Source organism: Agelaius tricolor, unplaced genomic scaffold (assembly GCF_023055355.1).
Source record: "Agelaius tricolor isolate 1412-34295 unplaced genomic scaffold, bAgeTri1.0.p SCAF_12, whole genome shotgun sequence".
Taxonomy (NCBI): Eukaryota; Metazoa; Chordata; class Aves; order Passeriformes; family Icteridae; genus Agelaius; species Agelaius tricolor.
In genome coordinates, this window is record NW_027269272.1 from 11,588,887 (window position 1) to 11,608,717 (window position 19,831).

At 41.7% G+C, this 19,831-nt stretch overlaps 1 protein-coding gene across 7 annotated transcripts; it reads right to left on the minus strand.

Annotated features, from left to right (window-relative positions):
• Positions 1–1,821: 1,821 nt before the first annotated feature.
• Positions 1,822–14,324, minus strand: SLC16A14 (solute carrier family 16 member 14). 7 transcript variants are annotated; one of them, XM_071437593.1, is made up of 7 exons: positions 14,184–14,323; positions 10,499–10,586; positions 9,834–9,974; positions 9,281–9,579; positions 8,309–8,452; positions 5,110–6,102; positions 1,822–3,959 (listed from the first exon to the last, which is right to left on the minus strand). In XM_071437593.1, exons 4-7 carry the CDS (start codon positions 9,540–9,542, stop codon positions 3,811–3,813), a joined length of 1,548 nt encoding a protein of 515 aa, XP_071293694.1. In that variant the 5' UTR covers positions 9,543–9,579; positions 9,834–9,974; positions 10,499–10,586; positions 14,184–14,323; the 3' UTR covers positions 1,822–3,810. The 7 variants fall into 7 exon arrangements, with proteins under 7 accessions (XP_071293694.1, XP_071293693.1, XP_071293692.1 ...); XM_071437592.1 differs by having other exon boundaries at positions 9,834–10,047; XM_071437591.1 differs by having other exon boundaries at positions 9,834–10,051.
• Positions 14,325–19,831: the final 5,507 nt, after the last annotated feature.

A 19,831-nucleotide genomic window follows, 5' to 3' on the forward strand; every position in this document is an offset into this window, starting at 1 on the left:
AGTGTGTAACACAAGTTACACCGGGAGTTTTGCTTTTCTATTTCTGTTACCACTTGCACTGGAGTCATTGAGTACAACTGCACTTAGGCTCCTGCAACTGCACCTGGAAAGAAAAGTGGAACATTTGTGGGAAAAATTAATTTTTCTATGTTCTTGTATAATTTACAATGAGTAGATAATATATCACACAGAGTATCTTCCTTTTTTTTTTTTTTTTGTGATGGTTCTGTTATCTAACAGATTACATCTTTTTTTTTCCTTCCTTATATTATTTCCACCTGATTCTGTTTATGGAGTCATTTTCTTCCTTATGTTATTTCCACCTGATTCTCTTTATGGAGTCATTCTGAAAGCAGGAAGCATCCCCCAAGAAACAGTACATCTTACAGTACATTTGAAAGTTTTCTAAAGTCGCATTTCTGTTCAAACCCCAAGGACTCTTACTTACCTTGAGAACAGATTTTATTTCTGAGGTGATTTTTACATACTGACAAGGTTTTGGCATCAGTTTACACAGCTTGGTTGATTTCAGAGCAGCTGTATGAATTACACACCAGGAAAGTACGTGGCATTACAGCTGCTTTTTTTTTTTTTTTTTTTTTTTTTTCAGTGGCAGAAAGGCCTTGGATGTTATACTAAAAATAGCTTCTCAGATTTTTCACAGAAAAACATGTAGTATCTTGCACTGGCAACCCTGGGCAAAACTTCTGATCTCCTGTGAGTTTAACTATCACTGCATCTTTCAAAATGCGTGGGCATCTTGCACTGCAAGTGACCTTCATACAAGGCCTCTGTGCTGTCTAAACACATTTTGTGGAGTAGAATAATCAGCAGTGAGTAAGCCAAACGATGATTTTAAGCCTGTACTTTCTCTTACAAGTAGCTACGTGACAGCAATGTGCCCTGGGAAGCTCTTGTGGAGAGGCTGCGTGACACAGCCCCACCTGAAATGAAAGAGCCCCCCAGGAGTTGGGCTGGGAACCTTCGCACACACAAACGTCAGCCACGGCTCCAAAGGGGCAGGAGCAAAGTGCCAAGAACAAAAAACGAGCTGAATAAATGGCATGTTCCATTGAAGTAATTGTTATAAGGCATGGCTGTTTATTGGGTCAGACATACGGACTTTTCTTCTTTACTACAGAAAACAGACTTTTCAAGGATTGAAAGAGGAAAAATAAAATATGTTTTACCAGGAGCAACATGTAAATACTACAATGTTTAATAGGTTGGGTATCCTGAAATTGTGTTTTATCAGCATCATAGCAGTCACTGCAATAGAACAGGTTGTAGCTACTTTGTATTCCTTCATTCTGATTTCTCTGTTTTGTATCTATGCTACAGGTACTCCATGGCTTATAGGAGATGCTGTGGCATTGTCATTTATAGAGGGTAATTAATACATCATTTACAATTTACTAGATCTAGGACCCAAGTATTAAACCACTGATCTCAGTATTTGGATATAATAGTTTCATATTTGAAGAGTGTAAGGAGTTTACAATTTTTAACATGTCAAGTATTAAACTTGAATTTTATAAATTGATTAAAAACTATGAATACAGGTTTCTTGTATAATTCTGTTTCTTTATAAACCAGTACTTTAATACTTAAATATTCATTGATTTATATTAAGGATTTTTTGTTCTAGAACTATATACCAATATGCTGGAAACATTCAGTGACTGTTGATCTTTATGTATAAGAAGCACTTCCATATATATTCTTTCATCTTTGTGATTATTTCTTTTTAGGATAATGACAAATACAAATTCCATTATGTGGCTAAAATACTATACTAACTTAATAAATGAACAGAAAGTGTATTTTTGGGTAATGTAAGTTTATTCCCAACATATGGCCCTGTAAGAACCTCTATAGAAAGATCTATTGCAGATATCACAAGTGAACAACATATTTTTCATTACTGTAATATGCAAATACCATTGCTTTTGACAAAAGACAAAGTGAAGATCTATGTATGAAGGATACATATCTTTCAAAAAAAAAAAAGCTCAGATCAAATGAGCCATCAGCAGCATTCCCACCAAGAAGACATTTAACCTGTAACAAAGAACTGATGTGAAAATTTACATGTACATTTTCTCCAATAATAAAAGCTGGTTTTAAGTTACTGACTGTGTGTTCACACCATGTGTTGCAGTTCAGTGCCACCTCAGTTGTCTTATGTGAATTTTAAAGGCCATACATAACTACCCTATATGATTGCACTGATGTAAATCTTAAACTAATTCAGGGTTTCTTAAGGTTTTATTTTTTAACTTGACTCACTTCAGTGATCTTTAAGGAATACTTTAAAGTATGTCCCTGACAAGAGTTGAAGTGCAACACTAAGAAGCTGGTGAATTGCAATATAGAAAAATACACATTCAGAACTTACTTTTTGTTAACCAACCTTGCAGCTAGAAAGATAAGGATATTGATATTGTTGTGTACTGAACTATTTCCCAACAGTTCTTCAATATAATGGAATAGTTCCAATTGCTTTTTAAGGAATTCCAGCAGAACGTAGAAATATTAAACTAAGAACCTGATTCGTCATGCAAAGAACTTTAATAAAGCTAAGAGGATGAAAGCTTACAGTGGTTCTTATTTGATAGGAAAATTAACATCAAACTCACTTCTCAAAGCTGAAAAAACTATGCCCTCAACCACCATACATCACCTTCTGCACTGGTTACCAGATCCTTAATGTTAAGAAAATTTATTTTAATATTTTAAATGCTCTTTAGCTACTCCATGCTCTGCAGTATCTAATTTTCTAGAGAATAAATTTCTCAAACATGACGAATCTTAGTCAGTTCATGGTACATTACAAGCAGCAACACAACTGCTCATATGTAACAAAGTTGATGAACAATTAAATTAAATTATAACAAAATTTAGTGTGCTGTAGTAGAGTTCATTCCCATGGAAAAAGTCAGTGGCAATGTTATTAAATTCTACACTAACTTTAATTAGGTAAAGGGGCCAAAGAACTCAAACTGTTTCTGGAAACATTTTCCAGTCACAATGATATTTTCAATATGTTTCCTGTTTCTTCATTTATGGGTTTTTTGCTTCAGGTGCATTAAGTGTCAAAGCATTTAAAATGCAGCCTGTATATTGAGGGTGGCTACTTTAGATGCAGTTGATACTTTAAAAAACAAAATTAAAAATCGTTGAAGTAGAATCACAGAATATACTGGGTTGGGAAGGACCTATTGAGTCCAACTGAATCATTTCAGAAATATATGAGAACTTTTCTTCAGATTTGCATCACAGAAATAGTAATTTTAGTATGCTGAATTAATTGAATTATAATAGTAGCATTTCAACAGTATTTGAGTAGCCAGGCAAGAAATACAATCATTTTCTAATACCCAGTAACTAATCTTTCATCAGATTGAATACACAGTAGAAAGGACTTTTATAAATAATTCTTGTCCTGACCAAATTCTCTCACAGGACTAGTGTAAATCAGAGTAACTGCACTGCAGTCAGTGGATTTTCACCAATGGTTAATGGTGAAATATTAAAAAGAGAAGCAAGGGTAAGTATTCTTATCATTGTTCTAATATTGATTAACTAGCAGTGTACTTTTAATCACTGTATTTGGCAGTTCTAAAGTAAAATATCTTAACTAATTTTAAAAGCACATTTCCAATAATTTATAAGCCTTATGGAGTACGTTTGCTTTTCACTTAAGTGCAGCTAAATGTGGTTAGTTCTATAAGAAAAAACATCTTCATACTGTCACACAAGAGAAACACAAAACCAAAAAAGTTCTGTAAAAAAGTTCTGGAATTTGTTCTATACTTGTGCTTCTTCTGTAGATTTGTGTCTTGACTGTTTCTTTTGAATACAAGGTTGTATGAGTAAAAATATTATTCCCACCATGTATAGCAATCCAGCTATGTAAAAAGAAAAATCGTATTTTTGTGTGATGTCATAGATCCAACCTGGAAAATAAGAACAGAACATGTTTGTTACAGAGTTTGCCAAAAATGTACATTTCATGAGAAAATTAAAAAAATACTTTACATTTCTTTCATGACATTTCTATCAAATCCATAGATGCTTTGTGGAAAAACAGTATTTTTCAAACACATTATCACAGGTTTGATTTTAAAATCAACATTTTGTAATCCCAAACCAATTAGTTCCTCCTCCCTATCACTGCCTCTGTAAAATGGCCAATACTGGGTATTTAAAATGCTATGGCTTGTGCAAGCAAACACATTCCCCATAGCTGTCTCCAAGCCTCACATACCAATACAAGACTGTTCAAGCGATACAACCTCAATACTGCAATGACTCTCATTCCAGCCTCAATTCCTTTGCAAAAACACATTTAAGTTACTTCTCCATTAAAGTTACTCATTCATTACTTCGGGAAGGTTTGAGAACCCAAATAAGCCAAACTCCCTCACTCCACGTTGGCTGCATTGCGATGTACCCACAAGATCAGAAGCTCTCTTTAATCAGCTGCTTGCATCCGGTTTGCTTCTTAACCAAAGACCAAATTCAGAGACTGGTTTAGCACAGACTGGGAGGTGCTGAGGGAACGTGGCAGAGTAAAACACTGCTACTTTCAGGGGGCACTGAGAGAGCTTTCTTCTCGCTCGTGTCACTCACCCAGGGGTGGGGAGAGAAGGGGCTCTCGCTTTCCTGGGCTGCTCATGCTGCTGCTGCCTTCCCTTCAGCCTAGAGCTGCCCTGGCTGACTAAGGCCATGACTCCCAAATTTCTCATAGCTTTCTTCTCAGCAGCACCTCTGTAAAAGAGAGCTGGAGTCTGATATAGTACTGACAATCAGTACCTGTATCTCTTCTGTATTCCCCCACCTCTTTCTATGAGGAAATTTATAATGAATGTGTGTTTAAACCTAAGTAACTCTAGGGACAGCATACATCCACTTCTCCCTTCTACTGGAGATGGCAGAGGTTGTGAGCTGTAAATCTGTACAATGTAAAGCTTGATGTTATGTCCATTCTGGAGCAGCTGTGATTTTGTTAACTACACATGCTCATAGTATAAGAATGTTTAATAATACAAATAGTCACACGGTCATTACACAAACATCTGTTGGTTAGCAATTTGAACTTTTTACCTGCAAAGGGTGGTCCAAACAAAGCAGATATTCCATTGGCACAAATGATGATGCCATAGGCATTTGCAAGGTGTTTAGTTCCAACTAAATCTTCAGTCACAACAGGCATTAGAGAAAAATAGCCACTAGAAAATCCTATTAGAGCACAAATCACAGCCAGGCCAATGTATGTCTGCATTAGTGGCAAAGTAAGAATGCAGGTGACCAGGGTAAAGTTAGCCATGAGGAAGACATTCCATGTGCTGATGCATGGCAGATCAGAGATGATTCCAAGGATCACTTTACCAAAAATATGAACAATGGCTATAATGGATGTCAAAGGAAAAACATTGTCCTGCCTAGATAATTTGTACTGCTTGACTATTTCTGGAAGGTGAATAAAGGGAATGACAAAGCTGCTATAGGCAAACAAAGCCCAAATGATAAAGGCCACAAATACTCTATTGGTAAACAGTGATGCAGCTCCAAAGTAGCTGGAGTACCAGAGTGCAAAGCCCTTCCTGACGGTAACTGTCAGCTGGCTCACTGTCTTAAAGAGGCGCAGTCCATACATGCTCCTTCCACTTCCAGATTTACCTCCAATTTCTATGTGCTGCACACTGCCAAGCACTTCTTCATTTGCTGCCTCTTCTTTTTTCTCTGGTTCTTCCCCAAGGACTCCATTAGATTTTATAGTCTCTGTAGATTGGGACAGAGCTTTTGCCCGATTTTCTTCACTATCATTTCCCACCACATATTTTTCACGGAGCTCTTTGGGAGAGAGTGGTCTCATAAGTGCCCCACAGACACAAAGGTTCAGGGAAATGGCCCCCTGGATGAACATGGCATTCCTCCACCCAAATTCAGTGCAGAGGTACTTCAGTAAGGCAGTCATTAGGAAAGCTCCAAACCCCGTTCCCGTGGTACTGAGCCCTTGTGCAAGTGCTCTTCTGTTCTGAAAATATTGCCCTACCATGACCACTGCAGGCAGATAAACCATGCCACTTCCAATACCTATAAAAAAAAAAAAAATCTGAACTGTTTGCCAACAACATAAAAAGCAATGAAAAAAAAATCCGTTTTATTCCTCATTTTTGTGTAAGCATCGTAGTAACACCAATAATAGATTTTCAATTCTGATGTTAGCTTTCATTTCTGTTTCATAGTGTTTTCCAAAATCTGCAATACTCATTCTAGAGAGAATGCAACACTGATATTTATTGCCAGAAAAACTAAACACATGGAATACAAAACCTTTATCTCAAGTCAGCATGACAACACTGAAAGTTACAAATGTCCCACAACCAATCAGTGACAGTTACTATGGGGACAAACATAGACACAGCCTATTTTGAAATATCTGCAATTATAATACCCACATCTGATGGTATCAGTGACCACAACTGCTTAGTGAGCACATCTTGTTGCTTTCACCTAAGTTCCCCAGCAATGAAGATTCACACAGAGTTCCTGTCCTTGTTCAGTTACTGGAGTCACAGTGACCTTGACATGTATTAGAGGAGTCAGCACATGGGGTTACTGCAATGGTGGGACCTCAGGTGGCTTCCAGGTTGGTTCTCTTTGGGCAGTCCAGGGAGGGCACACAGTAGCTGCTCAGTCTTACAAGGCAGATCTCTAATTCTGTTGAAAACCCTTCACCTGTAGCTAAAAACCAGGCTGGGTATTCATGGCATATACTTCAAGCAGAAAGCGATGAATTGTGCAAACACATCATTAGAGGTAACAGTTCACCATTTTTTCTTACAGCATATTCTTCATAGAGGGATTTGGATTGGAACAGGTGTAGGCAGAAGATGCTTCCCAACTCACTGTGATTGTAACTCAGAAGTGTTTTGTGACTTAGAAGTTTTCTTAAATAGGTGCTAACATAGCTGCATGCAGCTACAGCATGATCTAGCTGCAGCTAGGCCAGAGAAAGCCATGATTCCAAAAAAGCCTGAAAAAAAGCCCTTAAATGTCACAGCAGTGACGCTGACCAGAGCTGACCTATTTTGCTTGTTAGAATTATTTCTTTCTTACCTAGGCAAATACACAAATTGGGCTTTTATTTTTGGGCTTTCATTTTCCACCAGTGTCCCTCCCCACAGCCAACCACAGACTCGGGGAGACCTCTCTGTCCCTCAGGAGAGCCGCTGCTCCTGGGGCTGCTGCCGTGAGGAGCCAGCCCGGGCACTGCCAGGGGAGCCGCTCGCTGTTCCTGGGGCTGCTGCCGTGAGGAACCAGCCCAGGTGCTGCCAGGGGAGCCGCTGCTCCCGGGGCTGCTGCCGTGAGGAACCAGCCCAGGTGCTGCCAGGGGAGCCGCTGCTCCCGGGGCTGCTGCCGTGAGGAGCCAGCCCGGGCGCTGCCAGGGGAGCCGGCTGCCAGGAGCTGTAGAGCCCTGAGGGACGGGGCCCTCGGCAATGTGCTGAGGGTGGCTGCAATGGAGAGATGAAGTTGGGATCGGAGGGATGGACTGAAGGCAGCAGCCATGAGCAGGCCCACAGGCACAGCGAGGAGGCCCAGAGGTGATGGCAGCAAGAGGTGGCCACTGCAAGGGAAAAACAGCTTTCCAGGAGCAGCCATGAGAACATGGAGAGAATTCCCTGGATGGGCCGGGACTGGGCATGGTGAGTGAGGGGATGGGAGTGGGCGGGCAGGACCGAGAGTGAGTGATCAGATCGTGAGGGAGGGACAGTGAGCAGAAATTCTGAAAAAGGCAGGATCCTCTCTGTGATCATTGTTCTTTGTTCAGGAATTTACAATGTTACTGAAGTCTACGGTAAGGTGGTGTAAAGTCATCAGAGTGATCTTTGCTAAGCTCAGTGTTTCTCCATCCAGAAAGCTAGATAAAAATTTATGTATAGAAATTCTTTCCTGTGGCAAGGAGAGGAGTTAGCTAGATATGAAATTCATCTTCAAATTTTACTTGTCAGAGTTTGGGTTACAGTAACTCCCCTAATTAAAAATGTCCTCTAATATATTTACTTAGGTGAAACTGATAGAAGTTACACCTTCACATGGCAAATTTAAACAACAACAGAAGTCACTGGGCCCAATCCACTGAATAAATAAGTTTCCTAAAAAGATAACAGGCTGTAAAAAGTGTGAAAATTGAGCTGGAATAACTTTACAGTCTACCTTCCCTATTTACTCACTCAAATAAGCTTCAAAGTAATCAAAAAGAATTGAAAGAACCTTCAGACATTAGTGTAGCTCTCACCAGCTGTCACTCCAAAGGTGAGGAAGAGGTAGTGCACATTTGAGGCATAGGCACTCAGTATCCAACCCAGGGCATTCAGGATCCCTCCAATTATGGCTGTCGTGCGGCACCCACACATGCTGATGAATAAACCAATAAAAGGACCTGTTGAAAAACATGAAAGAAATGATAAATTATGTATTTAATTCTTTATGCTCTAATAATTTTTCACCTTAAGTTTCTTAAGGTTATAAACAAAATGTTAAAACATCAGGCAATTCGTGCAAGTCAGTTTATTTTTCATATTATTTCTTAAAATCATGGAAAAAGAAATACAACCAACTGGTTAAATACTTAGCAAATACCTGCAAGACCTACAATCAGTTTCCCCATGAAGAAGGGACAATTTAAAGAGAGGAATCAGATGAAACTCTTGTTCCCCATGCTGATGCTCTATAAGTGCAAGACTTTTTCACAAGTAACCTGCAGTTTAGCATTTTATCTTGTTTGCAGTAGAATAGTTTAGGCAGATATAAACATAACTTTTTTCAGTCTTCATTTAGGCAGTCATACGTGTGTATATACATATATACACAAACATTTCCTCCAGATACTATTTTGGGTTGATCCAAGTACAACTAAAAAAATACATTTTCATTCAGCTGCCAAACTGAAATAAAAACTGTGTGAATTCAAGATTTTCTCCTCACAGATGCAGCAGGGGGAGGACTCCAAGCTTCACAGATCATGTTTTCTTAATTCTAGTCAGACCTGGAAGTCACAGCCCTCCTTTCCTGCTCATGCAGTCTGCTGGGCTAACTGTCTTCCCTGTCATCTTCCCTGTTATTCCTTTTCTCCATCTATATTGTAAAATTTGTCCTGGTGACTTTAAAAGGTCAGCTTGGGACAACCATAAGAAAATACTTTAGGGATGAATGGCAAACATATTCTAAAAATATATCTCGTTTTAAAATACGTCATGCTGGCACATACCTACAATAAGTGTGATGCCCATGCTGAGGGAGCTAACCCACGCTGTTAAGCCACGACTTTGGTTAAACTCTTCAAGCCATTCCATGTTGAGTATTCCAAGGGCCATTTGGGAGCCCATGATGAGTATGTGCACAAGGAAAGAGGAAAGTACAATCATCCAAGCCCATCCTCCATCGATGTTTGGATTAGGTTTAATTGGCTTACTTCCAACTTTGGAGTCATCTCCAAAATCATATCCCATATCCTCTCGACTAGCATACATTTTCTCCACAGTATTCTGAAGCAAATGCAGTAAATACCTAAAAGTACATACAAAATAATCCGATTTTGTGTTTTGGTTATGGTGAATGCCATAAATCACTATCATATTTCACCATTGTAGTTAGTGCAGTTGTAGTGAACACTGTGACTTCATTGTTCAAATGTAAAATGCTTAGGAAATTGTCCAATTAATTTATTTCTTTGAGTAACTTCTTATCATGGCTGTCTATGCAGGAGTATTTACAGGCTGACAGTAGGCTGCACTATTTCCATTACTATATATTTTACTTACTTTTATGTGGCTGAAAGCCCTCACTCTTCATGGGTTGACTGTGGTCACAAAAAAGATTGGTCTCTCTCTGTATATTACTTCTCTGTGTCACCTTCTGCTGTCCCAGTAAGATGATGTGCCTTTGTGTTCCAGTTCATAAAGCTTGGAGTAAAGGAGCAGCAGGTAGATGAAGTTACCACATCTTTTCAGAGGAAACCAGTTTGGGGATGTATTTCTTCCTTAGCAATGGAAAGACAAAATGAAGACAGCAAAAGATAAGGAATTCAGATTCTTAATTTTCAAAATGTTTTGCTTACATAAATCACAACAAGGCAATTGTTACTGCCTCTCTTTAATAGAGTCAACATGACAACAGTTTGCTATTATGTGTTCAGTTTCCATAGTATTAATCCTTATAATCCTACTAAAAACAAAGAATTCTTCCAAATTAATGACAATGCCTATCAGAATCAGACTGAGTGGCAGAGTTACATGCATAGGTGTACATAGGATCAGGTCACACTAGCTTAATTTGATTACTTTGATTTATTTTATTGTTACTCTAAGTCAAGATTGCAACACAAGGTGAAAATAATTTCAAAACCTCTTTTAATTGATTAACAGTCAAGGTGCATAATCCAGTCTTCCCTCCATCTGATTTCTGCAGCAACAGATTCAAATCTTACCCAACTGTGGAGCACCACATAGGTTTCCATGGAGACTAGGAATGCAATGATACAAATTACCAGAGATGGTAATTTTTTGTCTTCTTTTCTTCTCCAGAGAAATAAAAAAGAAACATCAGCTTCACGACAGTGGAAAGGGAAAACAGTTATCAAAAATTGATTTTAAAAGCTTCTTATGTCTCCTGTGAGCTCTCAGAATGTGTGCCTCTGGGCTGGCTCCTCACTGCTGCAAACAGGCAGTAAACAGAAACCCAGATTCTTTAATTCTGTACCAACTCAAAATTTGTCTTTAAATATGTGAGTACATTTTGCTTCTCAAGTTAATACCTTTCCAAACCATTTTGCTTTTTTTTTATTGCTAGATAAACACACAGAGAAGGCGCTGGGGCATTCCACAGTAACCCATAGCTGGAATCAGAGCTGGCCAGTCCCACACACCAGTGAACACCTGTTGGTAGCAGCCTGGCTGCTGCCTAAGTTCCCTTTCTACTCGAGTGCCACCTGACCCTTCCTGGCAGTGCAGGGAAGCAGGTGTAGCTAAGGACAGCTTGAGCGTGTAGGTTCTGAGAGCACACTGATCTGCCTCACAAGTGAGCTGCAGCTAAAATATGTTGCACTCCTGGTAGCAAATCTTTCACAGATGGATGTTCTGTAGTAAGAACATCCATAAGTTGTCACTTGCCCTAACTTGGCCATGGGAGGTATTGGTGACACAGTGAGGAAGAACAAGAACTGTGCACATTTAACACTTGCTGCACAGACAGATAAGCTGGGATCAATTGATGAGTTGCCAGTGGAAATGGATACTAAAATGCCTTCCAGGCTGTTCCTTTCCAAACTGGGAAACAGAGAATGGGGATAGTGCTTAGAGGTGCTTCTAGAGGTCCTGCAGGGTGTTTGAGGGAGGACGAGCAGCAGGGGAACAAGTCAGAGCCATGCAGTGCTACAGACTGGTTTTTTGATCATAAAAGGACAGTCTGGTCACAATTATTAAATTATATTATTAATTAAATTAAAGAGGACAGCCTTAGTCATAATTATACCTCACCCTTCCTCTGCAAATGATAGGTCTTAAAGATGACATCTCAACCCTTTCCTAATAACATTCTGGGAGCCAGATCCTCTGTTGCTGTAGGTTACAGGACTACTTACAGAGGATTCAGCCCACTCACAAGGCAGAGAGAGACTAGGTGCAAAAAGGTGATAAACACAGTGAATAATCATGCTAATGGGAAATAATGAGAAGAGGCAGAATGAAGGAAAATCGCAAACTGTTGTACATGCTGTGCATAAGATTAATGAAAATGTATGAGGGATTACAGTGCATCTTAGATAATGGAATACAAAATTATGTAACTGAAGATTCAGAGTCAAGATTAAAAGTAAAGGCTCACCTTTCTCTCTTATACTTTTGACTGGTTTTGTGCACACCTGAATCCTGATACTGGATACAAAAAAATTCTTCTTTGGACGGGAAATAGGCACATCTTTTACATATTTTAAATTATTTGAAGAAAAATAATTGATATTGAGCTGCAAAGTTATGACACTCCTCTTTGCAGTCTTGCTGACAGAATTGGCTTAGATTGAGTAGATGCAAGTTAATGTCATGCTTGTATCAACCCCCACAAATCTTCAGAAAATGCATATATTTTCCATTTGAACTGAATTCTTGCTTATTATTACTTTCATACTATTAACTTTTCATTAAGGTGACAAGTTCAGAGTGAATACACTCAAAAGCAGAGGAGGTCATCTCCAATAACTGCACAAACTCAGTCTCTGGATAAAGCAAGGATTGGATGCCTGGATCTCTTCCCCAGGACAGTCTGATCATCCCATGGCCTGTTGCACCCAGGAGAAAGGCACATACCTGCCTTCAACCTTCTTCCCACACAGCACTGCCAAGAACAGGCTCATGAAAGGCAGAGGAGCCAAATGAACCCTTTGCAATTGTGAAATCCTAGAGAAACTGTAGTGAAAATGACAGCAGCTGATGAAGCCAGCCAGTTTCCCCAACAAGCAAGGCAGGGAAGAGCCACTCACAGTAACAGTGTTTGAATACAGCCCCTCAGGAAGAATTTCATTTAAAGGCAGGGGAATCTGGATTCTTATTTGGTTACCTGTAAAAGAATGAGATTTTTTTTTCCCCCAGAAAAGCTTTTTAGACTAAATGCACACAAAGTATGCAGAGCTCTTAGAAAAATGGCCCAAGCATTAGTGCCTGTGAAGATGCTGAGCTTTTTTGAAAACCTGACTCATGAGCTATTTTAGGGACAAATGCAGGTGCTGCAATAAGACCTAAGTTAGCAGCAAAACACCCAAGTTCTATGTACCATAGTGGAGCTATGGCTCTCTAACTTGTAGTTCAACTAGATCACTGAAAAACATCTGCTCTTGCTATAAAAAGCCCATATGATGAATAATTTACATATATTTGGTCAACTACCTCCAGCATTTGACTGCCTCAGTGTTAAAAAAATATAGAATAAAATTGGACTTTAAAGACAGTTCCAATGGATAACTCATATATGCATTATAACTAGTAATGAGGTTTACTTTGTCATATTCCCAGGAATCATGACACATGTAATTATTTGGTTGCTGAAGGCATACAGAGGAAACATTGTTAAAAACATGGTTTATTTTGGTTGCTATATGTTTCAGCAGTCTGACTTCACCTTGCTAACATGCCTAGCACTTCACCTGTCAGCAGCTTTACGGAGATGTGGACACCGGCCACCTCTGCCAGTCAGAGCCCCAGTGCATAAAAATGCATGCCCAGAAGGGAGCACAAAATCAGGGAAATTAAATGCTTAAAAGGCTAAACTAATTGCCAGGGTCACAAGTTTGCATGAAGTCGGCGGCAGTTCTGTTTCCAGACCGGGGTGCTGCCCTGCTGCCCCTCCCTGAGCGATGTTTCCGAGCCCTGCTCAGGCGGCCTCCCCGGAGACCCCTCGGTGCTGCTGTGCCCCGCTGTGACCCACGCGTGGCGCCCCGTCCCCGGACACAGCAGCAATGGCTCAGACAGTGAACCGTTATCTCCCCTTGGTCCCAAGGGCGTGCACGGCTTGCATCAAGCGTGCACCTCTATCTTGTACAGGCTTACAGCCTGTTTCGGGAGCGGCCCGAAGGCAGGGGATGTACTTTTTTCTCCCAAGAGAACAGCTTTGGGAGCTTCACACGCGACGCCTTCCCAGCACTTCCCAGCGTAGGTTCGATTCACCTCTGCGAAGCAGAGCTGGGCGGGGACGGCCGCCACCGCCCGGGCCGCGGGGCTGCCACAGGGACAGCTCAGCCGCGGCTGTCCCGCAGCCCGGGGCCGGGGCGGGGGCGCGGGCTCGGCCCGCGGGGGCTGCGGCGGGGCCGGGCGGCGGGGGCGGCGTTCTGGAGGCGGCGCGGCCGCGGCGCCGCCCGCCGAGCACAAAGGATGACCGCGAGTTACCCCGCTGCGGCAGCCGCGCTCCTGGTCCGCCGCACCTCCGAGGGGCCGCCGCCCCCGGCCCCGGGAGCCCCGCGCCGGGACAGCCCGGGACAGCCCGGGACAGCCCGGGACTGCCCAGCCCCGCACAGCCCAGCCCAGCCCAGCGCGCTTCTGCCGCAGGCGGCGCGGCCGCTCCGCGTTCCCCTCCCGCTCCGGTGCCGCTGCCGTGTGGTGGCTCCCGGCTCCTCCCGAGGTACTCACCGCGTCGAGCTCCGCCAACGCCGCCGTCCCTGAGCGCCTCGGCACCGTGTCCCGCTGTCAGCCCAACCCGCGGCGCTGCTCCGCGCCCCGGGACCCCGGCGGCTGCTGCGGGCTCCGGTGTCCACCTGCGCCCGGCTCCGCTCAGCGCCCGCGCCGGCTCAGCCTCGCCCCTGCTCACCACCCTGGGGCTTATTTTCCATAAGAGTGCGGCACCGGTCTGGGGCCTCCTGCTCCCCAGGCAGCTCGTCCTCTGCACCGCCTTGTCTCCATTCTCTGCAATTTGAAATCTCCACGCTCTTTCATTCCTGCGATACCGGCTAATTCTGGTTTGGCAGAGCAGATTTGCAATCCTCTCACATGCACACTCTTGTGGCTGAACGAAGTTTATTGCTGCACAGGTTATGGCCGGAAATTTACATCCCAGAGAGCTGGAGGATATGATCCAATAAAATCAGCCAGTATCGAGATTTTAACGGCCGTTGAATATGTTTATTTCAGAGTGGCTGGTTGAACTTATGTATCCAAACCACCCTGACAATGCAGCTTGGGAAGTTTCACTGTGTGGTACCTTATTTGCACTATAAATAAGTTTCAAAAATATTCCACCCTTGGGAGAAAAGCTGCAAAAATACATTACTTTTTCAGACCAGTATCCGCTCCTCCATTGGATCTTTCTAAGTAACCTGACTAATGAGGTTTACATTCTGCAATTCGTTGCTCTATTTGCAGTGAATATACCCAGGCTAAGGTGACCATATACCACCCCATAACTTTCATTCTCAGAGATTCTTGATGTCCTAGCAGTGCACTGAGTAGTATAAATGAAGGCTCTTCTTGAAGACATAAGAAGTATCTTGAGAGGAGACAAAATGAGGAGAAGCCAACAGGAACGTTCTGTGTTACACATGCTGCCTATATGCAAAACGTGGCACAGAATCTGTTAGAGAAGAAATGGTCAGAAGAGGGTTAAAAATATTAATTTGGGGGTTTTAAATATTTTTTCTGCATTTTTGCTTGACATTCCTCCATCTACTGATAAATGCAAGTCTGATCTGTTTTTTTCATTTAAAAATGTGCTGATGCTGATTATGGATCTAATTTATCAAATATATCAATATGATATGCTTCTATCTGAGTCGGGTTCAAGTGTGTGGCAGATTATGAACTATTGCTAGGGCTTCAGTCTTTACATAAAACACTACTTTGCGTTGTAGTCTTAAAAAAGAAGTTCTTTTGCAGAATAAATAACTAGATTAGTGTCAGAGACTTGTGATTAGGTTTATTTATGTCTCCTTCATAAACAAAACTAGATTTCCATTTTAAAAGACTGTGATAGTACATTGCAAATATGTGTCATTCTACAGTACACGTGTTCCCTGATGATTTAATCTTTTACAATAATACCTTGCCCAACAGTGTATGGGCACTTGTATCCCAGAATTTAATTTATAACTTGGCATTTACTTTTTGACTGCAGTCTGCTTTCTTAAAAGGCTTAATGCTAGGGGTTTGGCACTTGAAATTAGCTGCTTATTGACTACTGTTAGTACTCAAGTTTGAGACACATACACTTGGATTTATGTATTATCTAACATGCTAACATCCTTTAAGTCTGCTGCAGAAACAGATTTGACTGGCTGTTAACCCAGTGCCTCCAGTACCTGAGTGCCACCTATGTGCTTAAATCCTTGCGCCAACAGAGATTTGATCTGATGGAGAATTTACTCAGCTGTGTCTTACTGCTTCAGCAGTTTTGGTTCATATACCACAGGGGTTCTGGGCTATTGTTCTGGATTTATGTTGTCCCTTAGGAAGATGAGTATGTTTGGATCTACTTGAATTGTAACCACTAAACTGTGCAGGTCTAACAGCAAGAGTACGAATTGTGTTCCAAAAGGAAAAAAGTCCATTTTGTAAGAATGGAGAGGAAAATCCTATAGTATCAGAAAAAGTCTGCCATTTTTAGGTAAGAAGAATAAGGTGCCTGATCCAGTAAAATAAGAGGTAAACAAAGTGTGACAGACTCTGGTACCTTAGAAATCTTTAAAAGGTACCTTTCTAAGGTACCTTTTACTGGTACCTTAGAAATCTTAACTGTGTAAAATGCTTGGATGGCAAGCAGAGTAACCCCAAATGAAAAGGAAGGATGATTTACTAGTCCCTTAAACATGAAGGTAATTAGATGTCATAGTATAACTTAGAGGCAAAGAGGAGTGGAGGGAGAGAGGGAAGAAGGCAGAAGTAGGAAGACTTGATAGCTCAATTTCCTTTACTGTCTGGGGGTCACTGTGGCAGCATAGTCCTAGAAGTGGTGGTTGGAAGGGATCTCTGGGATCCACCCTGTCCAGCCTTCCACTTGAAGCAGGACTGTGACCTGTGGTATTGCAGGTCAGTCATGGCCTTGCTTAAGCTGCCCTTGAAAGCCTTCAAGGCTAGAGACTGGCCAGCCTTTCTGGGCAGTATGTTCCTGTGTAGCACCAGCCATGCTCAATCACATGCATCCAGACACAACTCCAAGGACTCAGCTTGTGACTTTTCCTTCTGGTTTTGCCATTTGCTACTACTGAAAAGAGTCCAGCTCAATAATCTCTGCCACTTCCCTTTGAGCAGTTTTACATTGTCATCAAATATCCCCTTATTTTCTTCTCCGCCAGGCAAACCAAGCCCAACTTATTCTAAACTCTTCACAAGTTGTATGCTGTAGGCCATTTGCCATCTTATCCACCCCTCTGCATGTCCCTCTCCTGTTTCTTGACATCCTTCTTGAACTGGGGAACCCCAAACAGGACACATTATCCCAGGTGTGGACTCACTATCACTAAATCAGGAGGGATAATAATCTCCATTCATCTGCTGTCCGTGCTCCCTTCCTAATGTAGCTCAGAGGGTGAAATATTCACAATGAAAACTCCTTGTTGGCTCATGTTCAGCTTAGTGTCCACTGTGACCCCACATCCTCTTCAGCTGCTGCTCTGGCAGCTTGCACGGGAGCCTGGCACTATTCAACTGCATGTGTTCCCTTTGCACTCCTCATCACACTTTGTAAGGTTTCTGTTGCCTCAGTTTTTAAGTATCCCAAAGGCCTCTTGACTGGATCTCCACTTTTGATTTGGAAATCACCTCTGCTAAGTTAGTATTGTCTGAAAATCTCCTGCAGGTGCATCCTATATAATTATTCAAGCTAAAATCAAAGTAAAGAACAATTCTGGCACTAGTATTGACCCTTGAGTGTTCTGCTTGTACTGGTCATCAACTAAACACCGCACTGATTCCTATTCTTCAAGCCCAGGATTCCATGCAGTTTTAACCCATCTTGCAGTTCCTTCATTCAGACCATACTCTTCAGCTTCAACCAGTTGCTTAATCCCCCTTGCTTCAAAGGGCAGCTGTGCTGTAGATTTCACAGACGATTCAGCTCTCTGCAAATGCATACTGATAAAAATATAAAGTGCTATTTATCTTCCCAGCATTTTTCCTCTACCATTGCTGTAGTGCTGATCCCTCTCCTCCCTAAAGCTCTCATTAAGCTGCCACCCTGCTTCCCATGAAGTCATAGTGCTGTAGTGATTGATGAAGAAGGAAAGGTTTGAAATAGGAGCTTGGCTGCTGCAGCACCAAGATACAGAACAGAAAAAAAGTCTGCCCTATTTTGTTCAACTACTGAACTTTTACCCAGTACAAAGTATCACCAAATGACTTGGCCAATTCTTCATTACACAAGTTACTGTTAAAAGGAAAGATAATTTATGGTATTTAGAGATTTTGCCTCCTCTTTCCTCCATGAGCCTCTTTGGGTGACTGAAGAATTCTGTGTATTTGCAAGGGCATGTTACATTGGTGCTGGGTAAAAAGGCAAAAAGGAAAACAACCCAATATTATCATTGGCATAGAGACTGCACAGTAGTACAGCTACCTTGCAACACCCTAAAAGCTTGTGCCCTCTCTTCATTTTGGTAATTCCAGACTGCCAAACAGAAATAATGCATATTTTCTTCTTTTCCCACTGCCTGTCTGCAGAGAATCCTTGGTATCTTTGGTGGATTCAACCACAAAACAACATTACCAAACAATACTCAGAGCAAGTATGAACATTTTCAGCAATTCCCTTGCCTACTCCCATGATAGCTGCAGGGTCTTACTCAAATGGGAAAGAATGAACTAATATGCTATCTTCAAGTTCACCCAATACTGAGGATAGGCCATGGGAATAGAATTCAAAAGTAGAGGAAAAAGCAACATTTTTATCATTGCTGGGATGGAGATTTCCTTTTGGAGAATAACTTCTTTTCTGTCTTCTCTCTTCTCTCTCCAAGAGCTGATGAATTATGTCAGCTACAGATAGAGAAGATCCTGTTCAATTTCCTTAGATCCTTCAGGAGGACAGTGCAGAATCATAGAATGGTTTGTATTGGAAGGGACCTTGGAGATTATGTAGTTTCAAACCCCCTCCTATGGTTAGGAACACCATCCACTAGACCGAGTTGCTCAAAGCCCTGTCCAGCCTGGTCCTGAGCATTTCCAGGGATGGTGCAGCCACATCCTCTCTGGGCAACCTCTGCCAGTGCCTCACCACCCTCATAGGGAAGAATTTCTTTGCACCATTTGATCTAAGGCTACCCTCTTTTAATTAATTGTGTAAAAAACACACTGTGTATGCGGTGAGAAATGCGAAAGTTTCCTGGACTGTATTAAAAGAACCCAAGAATGTTTCTCAGCAGCTGGGAATGCTGCAGAGGTTAACAGTCTTGCCTCAGAGTGGAGAGGCTATTTTATCAGTGACTTGTCAAGATTCATATTAGAGATTCTCCCAGCAAAACTGAGCATTGCCTCACATGAGAAGTTGGAGGTTCATCCTGCCACAAGAAGTGCAGCAAGAATGAAGGGAGAAAGTGAGCAGAAACAGGACACTGAGTTGCAGAAAAAGTCTAAAGAGCTGGCAGGGTACATTGTATGGGTAGGAGTATGTGTGGTGGCTGCTGCTTCTGAACTGAACTGCTGCTACCCACACACTTAAGTTCTTCAGCAGCAGCAGCAACAGCAAACCTACATTTCCATGTTATAGATAAAGACGTCCACAGGAAAATGTGTGTTCTGCAACTCATTATAGTTATTTCCCTAATTCAGAAAGTCACAGCACAGGAGGAATGACACTTACTAACAAAACAAAAGAAGAGGTGATAAAAGACGCTTTTTGTGGTGTTATTTAACTTCAGCTTTCTTCATTAGCAAAGTTGTATATTGAGAAGGGAAGATAAACTGTCTTATCAGGAAAAGTCCTATGAGTCCTAAGTGTAATTGTAACACTAATATGTTTTGCACACGGTGATATCTCGCTTTTCTGGTTTAAAACATGTGAGTATAAGGGTGTGGTGGCAGCTGGCTGAACATCTGAAGTACCGCGTGAAGAGAGAGAACTTGGGGCCTCCAGCATGACTCACACTGGCACTGCAGTCACTCCCTCCGGGTCAGACTTGGGCATGTAAGAGATCTCAGAGCATGCAGTGCATGACTTGGTTGTGGGGTGCACCTGTTGCAAATATACCAAATTAACTGCAAATTCCTGCAAGGTCAAATTAGCACTGAACTAGTTAATATAAAGTCATGTATTTACTTTAGTGGTACCAAGGCTATGTCTGATTTTATGGCAC